General features: G+C 24.9%; 4 protein-coding genes across 7 annotated transcripts; 3 read left to right on the top strand and 1 right to left on the bottom strand.

Moving 5' to 3' along the window:
- Nucleotides 1–3,245: 3,245 nt before the first annotated feature.
- On the bottom strand, nt 3,246–11,545 carry LOC108002412 (broad-complex core protein isoforms 1/2/3/4/5). Of its 4 annotated transcripts, none has more exons than XM_017064086.3 (4): nt 11,410–11,545; nt 9,698–10,098; nt 9,116–9,578; nt 3,246–8,791 (listed from the first exon to the last, which is right to left on the bottom strand). In XM_017064086.3, exons 2-4 carry the CDS (start codon nt 10,070–10,072, stop codon nt 8,514–8,516), a joined length of 1,116 nt encoding a protein of 371 aa, XP_016919575.1. In that variant the 5' UTR covers nt 10,073–10,098; nt 11,410–11,545; the 3' UTR covers nt 3,246–8,513. The 4 variants fall into 4 exon arrangements, with proteins under 4 accessions (XP_016919575.1, XP_016919574.1, XP_061942240.1 ...); XM_017064085.3 differs by having other exon boundaries at nt 9,698–10,082; XM_062086256.1 differs by lacking the exon at nt 11,410–11,545 and adding an exon at nt 10,941–11,081.
- A 135-nt stretch (nt 11,546–11,680) lies between these two features.
- Nucleotides 11,681–13,513, top strand: LOC108002411 (DNA-directed RNA polymerase II subunit RPB9). Its single transcript, XM_017064083.3, has 3 exons — nt 11,681–12,886; nt 12,960–13,033; nt 13,202–13,513. Exons 1-3 carry the CDS (start codon nt 12,758–12,760, stop codon nt 13,389–13,391), a joined length of 393 nt encoding a protein of 130 aa, XP_016919572.1. The 5' UTR covers nt 11,681–12,757; the 3' UTR covers nt 13,392–13,513.
- Nucleotides 13,514–13,679: 166 nt separating this feature from the next.
- Nucleotides 13,680–15,582, top strand: LOC107993681 (hsp70-binding protein 1). Its single transcript, XM_017050221.3, has 5 exons — nt 13,680–14,060; nt 14,141–14,381; nt 14,460–14,862; nt 14,963–15,200; nt 15,274–15,582. The coding sequence occupies exons 1-5, from the start codon at nt 14,017–14,019 to the stop codon at nt 15,482–15,484; spliced, it is 1,137 nt and encodes a 378-aa protein (XP_016905710.1). The 5' UTR covers nt 13,680–14,016; the 3' UTR covers nt 15,485–15,582.
- Nucleotides 15,583–16,216: 634 nt separating this feature from the next.
- Nucleotides 16,217–18,071, top strand: LOC107993692 (peroxisomal biogenesis factor 19). The gene is made up of 5 exons (XM_017050242.3): nt 16,217–16,388; nt 16,807–16,989; nt 17,070–17,233; nt 17,312–17,542; nt 17,640–18,071. Exons 1-5 carry the CDS (start codon nt 16,328–16,330, stop codon nt 17,865–17,867), a joined length of 867 nt encoding a protein of 288 aa, XP_016905731.1. The 5' UTR covers nt 16,217–16,327; the 3' UTR covers nt 17,868–18,071.
- Nucleotides 18,072–18,196: the final 125 nt, after the last annotated feature.

The raw sequence follows: 18,196 nt of genomic DNA, 5'->3' as shown, positions 1-18,196 counted from the left end.
TTTAAATTAATTTAAATAATATCAATTTAATTAATTTATCTTTAATTAACTTTTATTTCGCGATTTTTCAACAGCTTTTCTTTTAGACCATATTGCACTAATGAAATTAAATAAAATTAATAATAATAGACAAAGGTATATCTAAAGATTGAAGGTGAATTTCCTATTCATTTATTTTTTATCGAGTAATTTTAATATTGTATGGTATCATTGTCATATTGTGAAATATTTATTTAAATTGTCTTGTCATTTAGAAAAAATGTTTTTTTTTAATTTTTTATTAGAAAACACATTGTTATAACTTTTGAAAAATAAAAAACAATTAATTAGAATAAAGTATAAATTAAAATATAAAATAATTTAATATCTAACTTTTAACAAAAATCTATAGTTTCATTTATGATAATATATTTTTTATTAATGAAATAGCCACTTCTATTGAGAAATTCTTTCGAAAATTAATATCTTACCTTATGTTTTATTCATTAATTATTTAAAATACAGATTATTTTACCGGTTTTAATAATCTTCATATATATATATATATATATATATATATATGTATATATATTACCAAGGTCAATGTCCTGAATAATTTTGCTTATAAAGTGATCATAAGTCTTAACTTAAAATTTGGAATGGTTAATTTCGACAGTTATACAAGAAATTTCAAAAGATCTTTTTTTCTTCTATTAATTTTTATTAATTTGACTATGAAAGTAAAAAAATATGACGTCTTGTATAAATCATGACAAACTGGAATAAATTAACTGGATTCGAGATAAATAAATTCTTTTAGCTGTGTAAAAGTATGTAAAAATCTTGTAAAAATAAAAATATATAATTTTGGGATATGGTTTCTTTATAACCTACATATAATTACTGGTTAACTTTAGTTTAAAAATATAAAAAATATTTTTGATTTAAATGTGATTTTTTATTTTTAAGGTTTAGAATAAGTTTTGGATTTAAATTATATAACTTTTAAGATTATAAATTATTATGGATTAAGTTAAACATTTATGTAAAAATATTTTTAATTTTATATATCATATTTTTAGAATAAGTTTGGATTAAGTTTGGATTTGATTTAAATTATAGCTATATTATATTTTGATTAAAATTATAAATTATTTTGGATTAAATTTGGAACAGATTTAGTTATTTTTTTTAATTCGACATTTCGCTAAAAATTTAATAGATTTGATTCATGAAATTTGGTATGTTTGATTTTGAATTAAAAGCAAAATTAAACATAATTTCATGATAATTCAAACCTATGTTTTGTTCAAAATAAATTAAACTATAATTTCAACAGGCTCAATCTCTAATCTAATGCAATTTTTTACTACAACTAAATATATTCAATTTCAAATAATAGTAATATAATATAATTCATATAAATTGCAATTATCTTATTATTTATTATTTAAATTATTCGTATTCTACCAATTATCGCATCAATATTTTTAATAATCTATATTTAATATATAAATTGTACGAAATTTTGAAAGTATTATATTAAACAATAATATTAGTGAAGATCCAAATGTAATTCATAAATTATATAATAAATAATATATATAATAAAAAATTTTTATAAACACAATATAAAAAAATTTAGAATGTTTCTTTCATCTTGTATTTTTAAGATAAAAAATATTTATTATATAGATAAATTTATCTTTCATAAAAAATATATAGCATTTCATTTAAAAAATTTAAGGTCAACTTAATTTTTCAGAATATTGTATATAATATAAAAAAATCAATATATGCTATTATGTTAGTCATAGAAAATTACAAAAATTTTTTCTTTTTCATTTTTTTTTTCTAATACTTATTATTTATGATAATAAAATAGCATATTTTACAAGGATTTAACTTAGGTTTGGATTAAGCGTGAGTTAGATTGGGTTTTAATATTTAAAAGATAGTTTCATTTATTTTACATCTTTGACAAGATGTTGTAGGAAATTGTAAATAATATTATTTTTTAAAATTTTAAGCCAAAATCAAATCAATCCAAATTAAATCCAAATATTAATTATTTAAATTGCATACCTAACTTACTTAAACTTAAAAAACTCAAACCTACCAAATTTCACTCAAATATTTATTAATACAATATATGACAGAAAATATTTTTTTGATAAAATGGCGATATATATATACATTTGTATATGTAAGAAAAAGTTATTTAGAATGATGACCTTAACATATTTCAAGAACATTGAAATTGATGAGATAACTACTATTCTAAATAATTTATCTTTTCTTTTTGTGTTTCTTTATATCGTTGAAATAAATCATTAGAAAAATAATAAAGGTACATATTTTTTTTTCATTAAAATTTTCATCTTAACATTCGATTAAAAGATAAATTAAGTGTACAAAAATATTATAAAATCGTTTCAAATCTTATAATGTAAATATTTTATAGTTGAAAATATGTTATATCGATACAACATTGAATATTAAAGATGAAAATACAGAGCATTAATGTGTATAGATGTCAATTTCATTCAATTAAAAAAAAAGAAGAGACTATAATTGTCCATCAATTTTAAAGAATACTAAAAAAAAAATAAACTTTGTTTTCTATGATAAAATATATTTCTATTTTATCCATTTAAAAAAAAGAAACATGTAAATTATGTAGAAAAAAATTATGCGTGTTATTTATATAAACTACAATGTACAAATATATATGTTTTACAAATAGTTGATAAAAATTGTTTTTATAATTACTGTTAAAAAAATGGATAATTTTAATAATAAATTATTTTTTCAAGAAAATTTTTGTATTTTTTTTACCTTTTAACATCCAATGTTGTATCTACATGCGTTAAAACAGAGAATATCTTTTAGGCCGGTTCAATATCAATATTTTCGATTTCAAAATAAGTATAACATATATATGTTCATCATAATTTTAAGATAACAATTTAAAAAATCCGGATATTAAAAGATTAACCATCGCAAAAACTACGTTTATATATGTACTTATTGTTAGAAATCGATTTCTATTGATTCGAATTTTATATATTCCTCTCTACACCTCGGCTGCTCCGTTGTTCAATATCTAACGATCCTACTTTCGATTCGTTTGCAATTATTTAAATATATATATATATATATATATATATATATATATATATATATACATACGTGAAACAAATTAAATCGACGACGAAAATAATTCACGCTTTAAAAAATATTTTACAAAATAATTGAACGCAATATCATTTTTGGAAGTACTTTTATTAAGAAATACTTTGCACTTATTAAATGCCTTATATTCTTAATTTATTTTAATTATAATAATTATTGTTATAGCGTTGTCCTATCTTTCTACTTAGAAGCATGCTTCGCTAACACACGTTACACGACCCTAAATTATAAGCAATTTTTTTTTTCCTTAACGTACAGCTTATGCGTTAAATCAAACAACAATACTTTAATTTCACGAAGCCGACAAGTGCAGAGTTTTCAATGGAAATCTTCGCAACCTACGAAAAATTCTGTACAGAAGTGCTTATGTGTTGCGATTCGAGGAAACTTCGAATTCGATTTATCGTTTGTTCCAATTATATTTTGTCCTTCTTTTTTTTTTCTTTCTTATCGAATAAAAAGATATTCATAATAAATATTTGCAATAATTATATTATCAATTTTTACTAGATAACCGATTAATAATTTCGGAAGTTTCCTCTCGAAATCAGTTCGGTAATCGTGCGAACAATGCCGTCGCCCTTTTACCAATCTCTGCCTCTGTCTTTCATTCCGTGTTTTCCACTTTTCTCTTCAAGGGCCACGACAGAAACGTAGAAACAAGGAAGAAAAAGAAATACAATTCGACGCTTTCTCCTTCCCCTTTCTCTTCTTTCCAATTCTTCTCCCTTTCGCTTTTTTCTCCCCTTCTTTTTCTTCGTTTTCTCTCATCAATTCGATTTTTTTTTTCTTTCTTTCACGATGTAATATCCGAGCGACGGGTGCAACGCACTTTTTTTCGCTATTTCGAACTTGAACAGCGCATCATCTTTTGCACGATCATGTAAATATATTTGCCATTAATCGTTTATCCGTATATTCGCGTTTTAAACGTTGTGTTCATTCGGACACATGGGTCACATTGTCGTGCAATGCCGTCGCTCGATCGTATTTCATTCGTGTTTTCTAAATAACAAACATTCAGAGAGAGAGAGAAAGAGAGAGAGAGTCTATCTCATAGCTCGATACGACGGCACCTCGACCAACGTATACATGCCAACGCTTTCTTAATGATTACGCTAAATTTGTTACTCTTAAGGAACCTACGTTTAGAAAATTGGACTTTTTAGAGGTTTGTGTTTTTTTTTCCCTTCGAAAAATATCTATAGAACGTTCTTCACGATTGTAATTCGAGCAAGGAATCGATCGATCGGTCTGTTTATTACTTCGGGACGGGAAGATCGACCGAGAGATTTTATGCATTGGACTAATTTTTGTTTTTGCTCAATAAAGTATTCATCGTTCAAATCGAGTTCGAAAAATTGCGAGAATTATGCATCTCCCTTTTTAATTCATCATCTCACTCACTCTTTATTCCAATCATTCATATGTTGAATATTCAAATACTTCACTTTTAACGGAAGAGAATATATAATAAAAAAAATATATATGTATATATATATATATATATATATATATATATATGTATACATATAAATATATGTATAATACACACGTACGAATTAAACAAAAAAATATGTTTAAAAAAAGACAAAATGGTAGCTACATAATAGGATCAACGAGAAGACCGATCGATCGTATTCCCACTTTCGTAGGACATTGATCTCGGTAACTGTAAAAACAAACCTTAATGTAGCAATCGATTGATCATTGTAATATGTATAATCGCAAATTCTATCTACAAATAATAATACCGCCATATAAAAGTGTATTTCGAAGCGATAATCTAATTACGTAAATTGCCTCGAAGTGGCTACGATCTACATATTTCTAGGGAAATAGCTACAATAATAATAATAAAAATAATAATAGTAATAATAATAATAATAGTAATAATAATAATAATAGTAATAATAGTAATAATAATAATAATAGTAATAATAATAATAATATTAATATTAATAATAATAGTAATAATAATAATAATAATAATAATCATAATCATAATCATAATAATAATCATAATCATAATCAATCAATAATTATAATTATAATAATTATAATAATAGTCAAGTATCGTTCACGCTTCTTTGATTGTTGTTTAGTTTATATAGTTTAAGGGCATTATAATACATGTGAGTATGACATGGCTTTCCACTAAAAATATTTGTTAGATACGCTGAGCATTACTGACTTAAGCACTGTACTAAATTTACGTAAATTGTATCGTTATTATTAGAAAACTAATTATTCTTCATTGGTTTGAAATACTGGTTTTTAATAGATCTGTATAAAACCTTTGTCAACTGGAACTCTTTGAACGATGATTCGCGCGATACGAAATCTCGAGCAACGATACTATGCACTTCGATAAAAAACTACCCCGTTATTTATTTTTTATTTCAACATCCGATTTTAATCATACAACACTCTATATACGGTGCAATTTATATCTTTTTTTACTTTTCTCTTTCGATAAAGATCAGATTAAATCAATCTCATCGAAAAAAAAAATATATATAGATATAGATATATATATATATATATATATATGTATATATATATATATATATATATATATATATATATATAACATAAAAGATAAATAGGGAAAGAAGAGAAAACGAAATTAGATCTATTTGAAAATGGATAAACGAGTATAGTATAAGAATTAAATATGCGTTTCTCTCCCTTCCTCCCATCCTCTAACCATTATTTTCTCTCTCTTTCTCTCTCTTTCTCTTTCTCTCTCTCTCTCTCTCCTCTCTCTTCCTGCAGTTTATAATTCCAACTATCTATAATAAAAAAATCAAAATGATCGAAAAGAACATAATATATTGGAGTAGAGAGGGAAAGAGAGGCAGAGGTAGGGGTCCCTTAATATAAAAAGTAGATTTTTCAATCCATTTCCACCTCGAATTCACGCGAATGTGATTACATGTTAGGGCTTCCTACGTACCGCGAGTAACCAAATGTTCACAAAGTTTCCTAACCTAATTTTTAGTTGTTTTTTTTTTTACACGGTATTCCGCATATTGTCAAGTATAAATAAAGTCAGGATTTATCACGAGGCCAGAATAAAAGGCAGATACGTTCTGAATGGTAGGAAATTGTCTGTACAGCGTTTCACTTTGAATACTTTTCTATTTCACCTTTTTTTCTTTTCCTTTCATCTTTTTTCTTAGATTTTTTTCATCATCACATCTTTTTTTATCTTCATTGTCATCGTCATTATCATCATTATCATGATCATCGTCAATATCATTATTTTCATTTTTCAATTTTTTTTTTTCTCCCATATCTGGCACTCTTCTATTTAGGCTGTTTTCACGTTTTACGGTAATTTACTTTGCTGGATTATTGCATTGCATGGAAAAATATGGCTTTATCCGAATGCTATTTAACAAAGGCAATACACTGTACGATTACATTTTGTGTATATGTGTGAGTGAATGTGTATGTAAGAGTGCATGCGTGCGCGCATGCACATACGTGTATTATATGTAAGATATACGTGCATGCGCGCCGATCATGTGTATACACAATTTTAAATGTATGTACTAATCATTTTAATCTTTCGAAAAGGCAGATCCAGTATTCATAAAAGGACCGTACAATATATTCGATCACTTGTATGAAAACTGCTGGATTTTGACGATAGATTATAAATATCATTTGTACATTAGCATGTAAAAAGCATTACGCTACGTACATCATGATCATTCGTTTCCCGTAACGTCCTTTTTTCTTGTGACGAAAGCTAAATTGTAAACTTTTTCAACGGGTACCGGTTCATCGAGCCATTGAATGTGTAGCTATCGAAATATACATGTTCACATATTGCTTTTATACATATATATGTTCATGTATAAATATCGATACAATTTCCATTCTCGTAATTTATATGCGTATGTATATACGTATTATGTGTACATGTATGTGTATATATATATGCATATATAAATATATAAACACACGCATATACAAAGGCAGAAAGAAGACACCTTCCACGCGCAAAGTGTCTACAAAAATATTTGTGTAGTAGATCCAGATTTGCGGTATAAGATTCGACGTGGTTGCGGATCAGCCACGTGTTACCAGTCTTGAACATAGTGACTAATTCGTTCATGGACGAAGCATACGATCATGTGATACGTATAATATATCGTACATTTTTCAAAATCGCGAGCTTCGATTCCACCGTTTCTGTCTTGATTTTTGTGTTAAATAAAAGTAACATAATATTCGTAAACGACTTACTATATTTTGTTGGTTTTAAAAACCAAAATTTAATGCTTAATATCTCGATATCTAGATAAATCGCATTTACTATTCAAAAAAAGCAACTTAATAGAGTACATGTACATTTTATTCAAGTATATACACATATATATATATTTATGCATTTACATATGTACATACACGCGCGCATAAACCCATACAGGCACAGACACAACATGGACATTCACTAAATAGACAAACAGGCAAAAAATTACATGCGCGCGCGCATATATACACATCTACATATATATATATATGTGTATATGTATAAATAGGACGTAATAAAAAAGAACCTACCCTATAGATACGTATTATCAAAAGATTTTCCATTGATCGTAAAAATATGATTCGAGTGACACGTTCAAACTTTTCCATGAACCGTATTTTGTAAATCTGTTATAGCAATCAGTGTATAGGACTCAAAAAAATACCGCTTACGTTATCCATATACGTAAGGAGTATGTGTCACTAAGTAGAAGAACGGAACACGGCCCAAAACTGAACCGTACAGGCGATCTTCGAACGCTGTATCGAGATGTATTTTTTCTTATTTTTACATCATAAAATTTGTAGAAAATAAGAAATGAAAAAACTATTACTACAACCAATTATAGATTATTTTTAATCAATGATTACATCTACAATGATTCTCATGTAAACGAATCATTTCTTCATCTTCTATTATATTTTGAAACATATCTTTTTCATTTCGATGCTGCGTTCGAAAACTCGCTATGATACTTATGTACACGGAGCCGAGCTGTTCAAGACTAAAGTGCCTATCGTGTACGATACGTACATCTTGTCAATTATTTTCTATTAAATTACTATCTTCTGTAAATGCAATAAATGTGTATAGAATAACGAGCAGTTTGACGAAAACGCACTTGCACTAAGCATGCGTAATCGTGTGTCGTAAATGTTTAAACGAGAAACGAATAACTCAGTGTGAGTCAATAAAGATGGGAAGAATGATAGCCTGGAACAGCTCCGACGTGGCAATAAAAAATTTGTTCGATTCAACTCAAATCTAAAAACTCGCTACTTTTCGTACTGCACTACGGTAGGCTGGAGTTTAGGCTTTCTGGCAAACGATAGTTCATCATATGATATGGCGGACTTGCAGGACTTCCCGGTTGACTATTCATGCCAAGATTACTCGAACCACGACCGCGTTTTCGCCTTTGCAATATACCTTTCCTAACCATATAGAATCGAATCGTACTTATCGGAATTTTGTACTTTTCTGAAGCAACTTGAAACGTCATACCACGTGCTACCATATCCGAAGCTTGCTTCAATTCCTCTTCCGAACGTCTTTGTCGTCTTTGATAACCTGAAAATTATATAAGAGCAAATATAATAAAAAAAAAATCTTGTTCATCCTGTTGGATTATTTAATTGCAATCTAATAAATTTTCAGCCAATGATTAATCAATAGTCAATAGTCAATATTCAATATTAAATATTTTTAAAATTTAATGTTATTTATTGCGTTGAAATTTGTAACATTATAAATAACAAAACATATAAAATTTTATAAAAAAATATGCATAATTTTGGTAAAGCAAAGTTCTTTGATTTATTTACTCAATTTATGCTTATTTATTAAATTTTTTATTATTATTATTTATTCTTTTTTTGTTCTTTTCCTTTTTACCTTCAATTGCAGGAAACGGGCTACTAGGATTACAATTGCTGCTTGGTACCATACTAATGGAATATGGCTTGACATCTTGCTGTTGGGTAAACTGCTCGTCTGGTTCCATTCTAACCATGCCCTGAGTCTCAGTTAAAGTTGCTTCACAAACGCTGAGTGCTTTTTCCAAATGTTGTAATGCCTCACTGTGCTCCATATTCATAAAATTTGATGAATTAGAATTCTGTGGAACTGGTGTAGTACTGTGTGATGGAGCATTTGCTGTACTAGATGCAGCAATTGATGTATTCTCTAGAAAATTAGTATTCGAAGTTCCATCCTCAGATGGAGTTTCCTCAGATTTATAATCAGATCCATCCTGTTGTGTGATCGTAGGTGCAACAGTAGCATTAGAATCGCATTGTTGTGAACCACTTTCACTCGAAGAATTATCACTTGATCCTTGAGTAAATAAACCACGAACCTGGTGATATAGTTATTAAGTAAGAATCAATGCAATCTATATGTATCTTTTCTAGAATACCATATAAATATTTAATATATAAATAAATTTTTATTTAAAAAATATTTTTATTCATTTACCTGCAAAACTTCAGCAGCTTGCATTAATTTACCAAGTTGTTGTTGTTCCACATATACTTCACCACGATACATAAACTCCACTAATGCTTGAAGTTCCCACATTCTCATATCTCTCAAAAATATAATAGGATGAGTGCAAGGTATTTCTAACAATAAACGTTCCAAATAATCACTACAAGCGGATAATACCACTTTGTGACACTTTATTGAGCCTCCATCACAGGCTAAAGTGACATCAACAAATTGTTCAGAACTTAAAAGTTTTGGAAATGCACTGTGCATATTTGATTGATGAGAGTTCCATGAAACGCAAAACTGTTGACGATCCCCACCAGGATAATTACCCGGCGTAGGCAGGTTGCTTCCGCTTTCCATTATTCTGCAGCTTTAGAATAAATTTCCTGTCAATATCAATATATTTTTCTTTATATTTCACATATTTTACATTTTTATATTTTAAAAAAATTTCATAAAAATATTATAACTATCAAATATTATAAAATATCAAAATTATCTAATGTATTTTAGATATTAAATAACCATTATACATACAAGCTATGATTTAAATTATTGTGAAATAAATATTGTGAAATAAATTATTGTAAAATAAATAATATTGTAAACAATAAAATCCATTTAGTATTTCAGAGTTTTGGTATTTTAATTTTTACTTGTATAAATATATAAATATAATATAATAATATAATATATAAATATAATATAAATATATATCATATCGTATATACATATATATATATATATATTTAATTATTATTGTAATTTTATTTATTTCTCTATAATCAAATATCTTAATTTCTTATCAATGTAGTAACTTCAGAATATTTTATATATTTCAATTAAAATCTTTCTCATTAATGAAAATTTATTGGACTCAAAAATTATAAATAAAAAAATACATATTATATATATATATATATGTGTGAATTAATGAACAAATTAATTATGAATATTTTTTTTATCAAATAATAATATTATAATAAAATACTTTAAAATAAATATTGACATAGATTCCATATAAGGTAATGAAAATATGTTTACATAAATATAAAATATATAAAGATAAAAAATAAATTATATTTATTTAACAAAATTTGTTTAGAATAATGTACAATATGGCTGTATTACTAAAGAAATTTTAGTATCAACTATACAAATTTATCCACTACTATAAATAATTATATATAAATGCGTAATATATAATTGAAAAATATAAAAGATATACCTGCGATCCAATATTCAAATTGGTAATTTTATTGTAGCTTAGCGCAATTATAAAGGAGAAAATCAACATCGAGAAGCCTTTAAAGAAAATCCATGGCACTAGCCGAGAACGAATGTGCAACAAAACAAATCTGTCGTTGGAAGCACATAAATGAATTCCTCGGAAAAAATGTTCAAATACAAACTTTAGTTATGCGGCGTTTATCGTAATCACGTGCTCAAAGCGTACTAGCCGACAGGTTAACCAAAAAATATCGAATGTACGTGGAGATGTATAAGATTTTTTTGTCAATAGAAAAATGGTGAAATCTTTGTGGGAGACGCTGTCGGCGTGAGTGCCATCACCCCCCAGGAACGCCTTGAACACAAGTTTGGTCTTTCTTTTTAATTTCCGAAATCAAATCCTATGAACTTTGGGAATCCAAACAACGAAATGTAGTATAAATTTTACAGTAAATAATTTCACTCACGAATTTTCAGCTTGGTCGACTCCTCTCAGATTTTCGCGTCGCTTTCGGGAAGAATCCCTTAAGAAAACATTCATCCGCCGAGATTTGCACTAGCTAGGGGAGCTCGAACGAAAGGGTGGGGGTAGTAAGGTTGGGGGTAGCTTAGTGGAACACTAGCGCACCTTTTGCCTTTCCTGAAAACTCTTACGAACGTTAAACTCCCCGAACCTTTGTCTACAACCGGTCTACATATATTTATGCATAGTTATCTATTTATATAGCTATATTATATAAATTTCACAGTTTTTATTAAAAAATTCTATAATTTTTAAAATTATTCTGTATCAAAAATTAATGTTTTTATAAAATATTTTTTTTATATTTTATATCAATATTATTTTTTATTTTATTTAAAATCTTAATCTTCTTTTTCACTGAAAACAATAATTATATATATTGATTAGTTTAAATGATTGAAAATGATGACTTTATAAAAATTTCTTTCTTTTTCAAATTTTTTATTTCTTTCAACATTAAGATTTAACAAAATATATAATTTTCTCGTGTCTTTATTAATTGTCACTATTTCTTCTAACGAATTTCTATATATGTACATTCGCGCCATTATATGAAAACGCTCCATAAACTTTAGAGAAATTAAGGTTATCAACGTTTTCATTGATTCAAGTATGCAACATATAATACTAAAATATTAAACATATGTAGAAAATGATTGGTAATTTATTTTATATAAAATTTTACAATCCAGTATAATATTTTGATTAAATGTATCTGTATTTTTAAATTTTCCATTTTTTTTCGTTTTTCTCATATAGATTATAATAATAATAATTTTTTATCAAGTTATTTTCATATATATAAAAAATTTAAAATTGAAATTATTGATTATATCATATCCAATGAAAATAAATTATCATTTAATTAATTCCATGTGAATTTTAATTGGTTTAGAAAAATATTTCAAGAAATATATATTATTTTATTTAATAATTATTTTATTTTTATTTAGTGATTTTTCATTAACATAAATTTATAATAATGATTTTTCATTTATATGAATTTATTTTATTTTTATTTAATTCTATATGAATCTTCTTGATATGAATTTTAATAACGTAATTTATGATAATAATATGATTAAAATTTATATACAATATTATCATTATTAAAATTAATTTGACACATTCATTGACACATTTATTTATTGTATGAAAATCTTAAATCTTGGTATACTATGATTGAAGTTTAACTTTTTACTTCGTTGGATATTTGATAAACAGTAATTCCATTGTTTTTTTTATTTATTTATATGAATTTTATTATATAAAATAGAAACAAAAGTGCAAATATGTCTAAAATAACTGGTTATGATACACATGATGATGGACCAGGTTTTGTTGGTATTAGATTTTGTCAAGAATGTAATAATATGTTATATCCAAAAGAAGATAAAGAAAATAAAGTTTTAATGTATGCAGTAAGTATTTTATGCAAAATAAATTTTATTTTTGAATCAAATTATTTAAAATTTTTTATTTTTAATTTTATAGTGTAGAAATTGTGATTTTAAACAACTCGCTGATAGCAATTGTATTTATGTGAATAAGATTATGCACGAAATAGAGTAAGTAAAAGTGATAATATATATAACTTGTAAATATATTTATATATATAATTTTTAAATTTTTATCAAAAATGAATTCTTTTTTTATTTTTAAAAATAAATTTATAATTTTTATATATATTAAAAATTTGTTATTGTATTTTATTATAATTTTTTTTATAATTCTAGTGAATTGACACACATTGTCGCAGATGTTATATCAGATCCTACTTTACCAAGAACAGAAGATCATCCATGTCCAAAGTGTAACCATAGAGAAGCAGTATTTTTTCAAGCACAAACTAGACGAGCAGAAGAAGAGATGAGGTTATATTATGTGTGTACTAATCAGCATTGTTGTCATAGATGGACAGAATGAAATTTCAGAAACTTTGTACATATTAAATTTATATATTTAAAATATAAAAACTAAGGATGTATATTATTATAAATTATTATAAAAAAAAATTTTAATAAAACACATTTTTGTATTTTTCTTAATATACTTCAATATAATAATTTATTTCACATATAATAAATACATATTGTAATAATAAAATTAAATTTATGATATATATATATCATAAATTTAATTTTATGTTATATATAAATATATATATTATATATAAATATAATTATATAATTTCTTTAATAATTATTTATATGTATTATAATATATATATATATTTACATGTATCATAAATTATAAGATCATAATAAATTAACTGATTTTTCTGTGATGTAATCTATCATCAAAAATTAAATTTTTTTGAAATTTATATGTACTTATGCGCACGCGTATAACAAAGTTATTTACGCCTCTAACCAATTTTTCTCTAGTCTCGAGATTGTTTTCAATAGGAAATCGACGTTTCGAATATTTTTCTTGTTTCTAGAATTTACGAGAAAGTAATAACGGAAAATAGTAGTGACATCGATCAAATTTCTATAATGCTCTGTTTTTTATTTTATTGATATAACATTTATGTGAGACAGATTAATTAATGGGTGCAGCTCATACGACTAAAGTTATAGAAAAAATGGAGAAGTAAAAATTATTTCTATTATTTTCATAATTGTTTATCATTAATATTGGAAACTATTAACTAATTTTGAAAATTATTTTAGTTCTCAAACTTCGAATAATCGAGAAAAAACAGAAGGACAACCACGCGTAAATAGCAGAGCAAGACCATTATCTATTGAAGGACCATCAAATATGAATAATATCGACCCACAAGTACTTGAACCATTACCAAACCAACCCAGACAACCAACAAATTTACAAGGATTGCTCAGATTTGCTATGGAAGCAACAAATTCTCAGAATGTAACCAGCGATATTCCATTTCAACCTATGGATGAAGAAGTAGGTAGCATAAATATATTTACTTTAATATTATCTACATAATTTTTATAAAAAATTCATTAAAAATCTTGTTTATAGAGACAAGAATTTTTGAAACAAACTCTTTCCTCATTGTCATGTAATATAATTGAGGAATTACAAAAATCCATTAAAGTTTTGTCAAATGTAATTGATCTTCGTCCAGATGATGATACTTCACAACATGAATCTGCTTTAGAAAAAATTGCAGATTTTGTAGATAATATAGACATTGCCAATGATTTTTATAAAATAGGTGGTTTTTCAATATTTGGTCCATGCTTAAACTCTCCACATAGCAGTATTAGATGGAGAGCGGCAGATGTAATTGCTGAATTAGCTCAAAATAACCCCTTTTGTCAAGAAAGATTTTTAGAAACTGGCTTGTTTCCTATATTATTGAATATGATAGATACAGATCCTGCAGAAACTGTTAGAATTAAAGCTTTGTATGCAGTATCATGTAAGTAAAAAATTTTTATAATTATATATATATATATATTAATTTATTTATATATATTTATTTATATTAATTTAATATTAATTATATATATTAAATATAGGCATAGTTCGAGAACATCCAATGTCTTTAAAATACATGGATATAAATGATGGATATTCAATTCTTTTAAGAGCTATGCAGAGTTCAATAAAAAAATTACAAATTAAATCTGCATTTCTCTTATCTTCTTTATGTAGTAAGGAAAATGTAAATGATTTAAAGTTAACATTAGTGAATATGGGTCTAATTGAACAAGCAACAGGTTTACTGGCCATTGGTGATCTACTACCAGAAATTAGGTATCATTTTATAAATTTATTTTTCTAATATAATTGATATTGAATATGTTGAATCAAATTTAATATATTTCAGAGATCAATTGCTAAATATTCTTGATGGTTTGACCAATGATAATTTTTTCCCTGCTTTAAAAGAATGTCGACGACCTGAACTTTGTTTACAATCTACTATAGAACGTTACATAAAAGATTTAAAACAAGAGGAAAATCCTGATCAGATAGATGTATGTTATCGATTATTGAATAAAGTTTTCTCTGATCAGGATACAAATCAAGAAAGATAATTTATAATAATGTTGAATCCCTTTTATGTGTATTAAATTTGTATATCATCAAATATCATTAATAAATAAAAAAAATGTATTTTATTTATATTACATTACACATGTTTTGATTTATTAATTATTTTTTAATAAATGTAGGAATTAATATTTTATGTATTTTTTGCTATATATTGTTTTTGTAAAAGAACTTTTAAGAAAAAAGTATAAATTATATTTTGTAAACAAAATTACATATAGAATGTAGAATATTTTTTGTATATCAATTTTAATGTTCAAACAAACATAAAAGATAATATACAAAAATATCAATGAAGATTTTTTTATTAACTTATAAGCAATTTAAGTTTGATGAATAAGCAATAAATTAGATGAAGTAAAACAGAGTTGATGTGCTAGAGATAGAATTATTTCACTCTCCTTTCATATCATCTAATTACTTAAATAAATATGCAAATCTAAATCAATATTTTGGTATATCAATTTTTATGTTTATATAATAAAATCATAAAAAAATTGTTATATATAAGTTAACTGATATTTATTTTTTATATAAATATTTATTTAAATATTTTCGATTAAAATGTTTTTCTCGTATTAATATAATTAGATGTGATGATAGAAATTTCACATTATATATTAAATGAATAACAATTAAAAATATTTCTTTATCTTATCCTTCTATTTCTTAATGCTTAATTTAAAACTTTCAATTTTACCCGGTTAAATTGTACATGATTTATATATGAATGATGTAAATGATGATGAAGCTATAACGTTTTGTTGGATGAATTTTCATATAAAAGTTTAAAGTTCATTAAACGTTAAAATTAAGAAAGGATAACTATGGCTAATGAAAAATCTACACAGCAAACAGAAGATCAAGAATTAAACGATTTATTAGACAGTAAGTAAATATAATTTGTATAATTTGTCATTAAATGAATATAACTAAAAATCCTAACCTTATATTATATAAATGTTTAACGATTTTATTTTTATTTTTTTTTATATGTTTCTTAAATAGATATATTTAATTTTATTTAAAAACTTTATATAAAAATATGAAAAATGTGATATAGTCAAAATAAAATGAAACAAAGGAGTAAGACGAAAAAAAATAGTAAAATTTTAGTAAATTTTTATAAAGATTGTATAAATATATATTTTTTTTCTATACTAGTAATATTTTTATAAAAATGACCAATTTTTTATTATATAATTTATAACATTTCTAAATTTAAAAAGAAAAAAAAACATTTAAGAACAACAAATACTTTTTTATTTTAAATTTAAGTTTAATAAAAATTATTATTATTTATTAGGTGCTTTAAAAGATTTCAATAAAGAACAAAAATCGGAAAAAGAAGATATATGTAAAGTAAATATCCTTGAATCTATGCCAGATAAGAATATATCTGATATTTCAGAGGATACTTGGACTACAGATTTTATTAAACAAGCAGCAGAACAATTTGAGGAAAATCTACAAAATTTTATTCAAAATGGTAAATTTTATAATATAAAAAAAGATGTAAAAGTGATATAATTATGTAAGAATGATATAATTAAAAAGTTTTTTCATTAGGATCAGATAATGAATTAGGAACTTCTTTTCAAAAAATGGCACAAACAGTTGCTAGTGTAATAAATGATGAAGATAGTTTTGACAGAAATACTGTAAGTACAGATTTCAAATCTGCCATTGCACGAGCATTAAATGATTTATCTACAACATCTGAAAATTTACAGGTAATTATTTTAAAAAATAATATGATTTTTTTTTTTTAATTCTTTGAATCTTTAAATTCATTCATAAAAATATTGTAGAGTGAAGCTGATTTATCAGATATATTTGGACAAGTATCTTTAGAAGATGGTCCTGGTGCTATTTTACCATTTATGCAAGGAATGTTACAACATTTATTATCTAAAGAAATTTTATATCCGTCTTTGAAAGAATTGATAGAAAAGTATTCTGAATGGTTAGAAGAGAAAAAAACAACAGTATCATCCAATGATCTACAACGGTTTACAAAACAACTTAAATTAATGCAACAGGTTATTATACATGATCAAAATAATTATAAAAACATATCATTTCCATAAATATTATATTATTATTTTAAGAGCAGATAAAAATAATCCTTAATTTTAGGTATGTATTGAACTTGATAAAGAAAAAGATAATGATACAGAAGAAATAAAAAGAAAACGTTTTGAAACAATAATATCACTTATGCAAGAAGTACAAGCTTGTGGTCAATTACCTGAAGAATTGATAGGTGAACAGACAGCACCTTTTCAAATTGATACTGAAGGTGATTCTGTGATTCCAACATTATTACGTAGCATGGAATCATCGCAAAACTGTTGTTTAATGTAAATTAATTTAATTATTCGCAATTTTTATGGCTCTATAATAGAAGACATTATTTAAAAAAAAATTGAGATAACAAATTAAGATATACACTCCATATGGGTGTTTATGTGTGTGTGTGTGTATATATATATATATATATACACAAATGATATATGTGAAAATATTTAATATGATTTATTATTCTTAATAATAGTATATTCAACAGATCATGATTGTATAAAATGTTCCTCATTTATAAATTTTCTATGTTTAAGTTTATATGTATAGTTCATTGAGAGATAAAAAATGTAATAACTATTGAATGTTAGTGATATAAAAATATTAATATATAT

The sequence above is a fragment of the Apis cerana genome, linkage group LG16 (genome assembly GCF_029169275.1).
Source record: "Apis cerana isolate GH-2021 linkage group LG16, AcerK_1.0, whole genome shotgun sequence".
NCBI lineage: Eukaryota > Metazoa > Arthropoda > Insecta > Hymenoptera > Apidae > Apis > Apis cerana.
This window is presented reverse-complemented; position numbering and strand designations above follow the sequence as displayed.

Bases quoted from the DNA above. Each gene is read 5' to 3' on its own strand.
- LOC107993681 (XM_017050221.3), top strand. From the start codon at position 14,017: ATGGGTGCAGCTCATACGACTAAAGTTATAGAAAAAATGGAGAA. The intron at 14,061-14,140 runs GTAAAAATTATT...AAATTATTTTAG, and splicing joins GTTATAGAAAAAATGGAGAA to TTCTCAAACTTCGAATAATC. The intron at 15,201-15,273 runs GTATCATTTTAT...AATATATTTCAG, and splicing joins GATCTACTACCAGAAATTAG to AGATCAATTGCTAAATATTC.
- LOC108002411 (XM_017064083.3), top strand. From the start codon at position 12,758: ATGTCTAAAATAACTGGTTATGATACACATGATGATGGACCAGGTTTT. The intron at 12,887-12,959 runs GTAAGTATTTTA...TTAATTTTATAG, and splicing joins ATAAAGTTTTAATGTATGCA to TGTAGAAATTGTGATTTTAA. The intron at 13,034-13,201 runs GTAAGTAAAAGT...TTATAATTCTAG, and splicing joins AAGATTATGCACGAAATAGA to TGAATTGACACACATTGTCG.
- LOC108002412 (XM_017064085.3), bottom strand. From the start codon at position 11,483: ATGAATGTTTTCTTAAGGGATTCTTCCCGAAAGCGACGCGAAAATCTG. The intron at 10,083-11,409 runs GTGAGTGAAATT...TTTATTCTAAAG, and splicing joins GTCGACCAAGCTGAAAATTC to CTGCAGAATAATGGAAAGCG. The intron at 8,792-9,115 runs GTAAAAAGGAAA...TATAATTTTCAG, and splicing joins CCCGTTTCCTGCAATTGAAG to GTTATCAAAGACGACAAAGA.
- LOC107993692 (XM_017050242.3), top strand. From the start codon at position 16,328: ATGGCTAATGAAAAATCTACACAGCAAACAGAAGATCAAGAATTAAAC. The intron at 16,990-17,069 runs GTAAATTTTATA...TTTTTTCATTAG, and splicing joins ACAAAATTTTATTCAAAATG to GATCAGATAATGAATTAGGA. The intron at 17,543-17,639 runs GTTATTATACAT...CCTTAATTTTAG, and splicing joins AACTTAAATTAATGCAACAG to GTATGTATTGAACTTGATAA.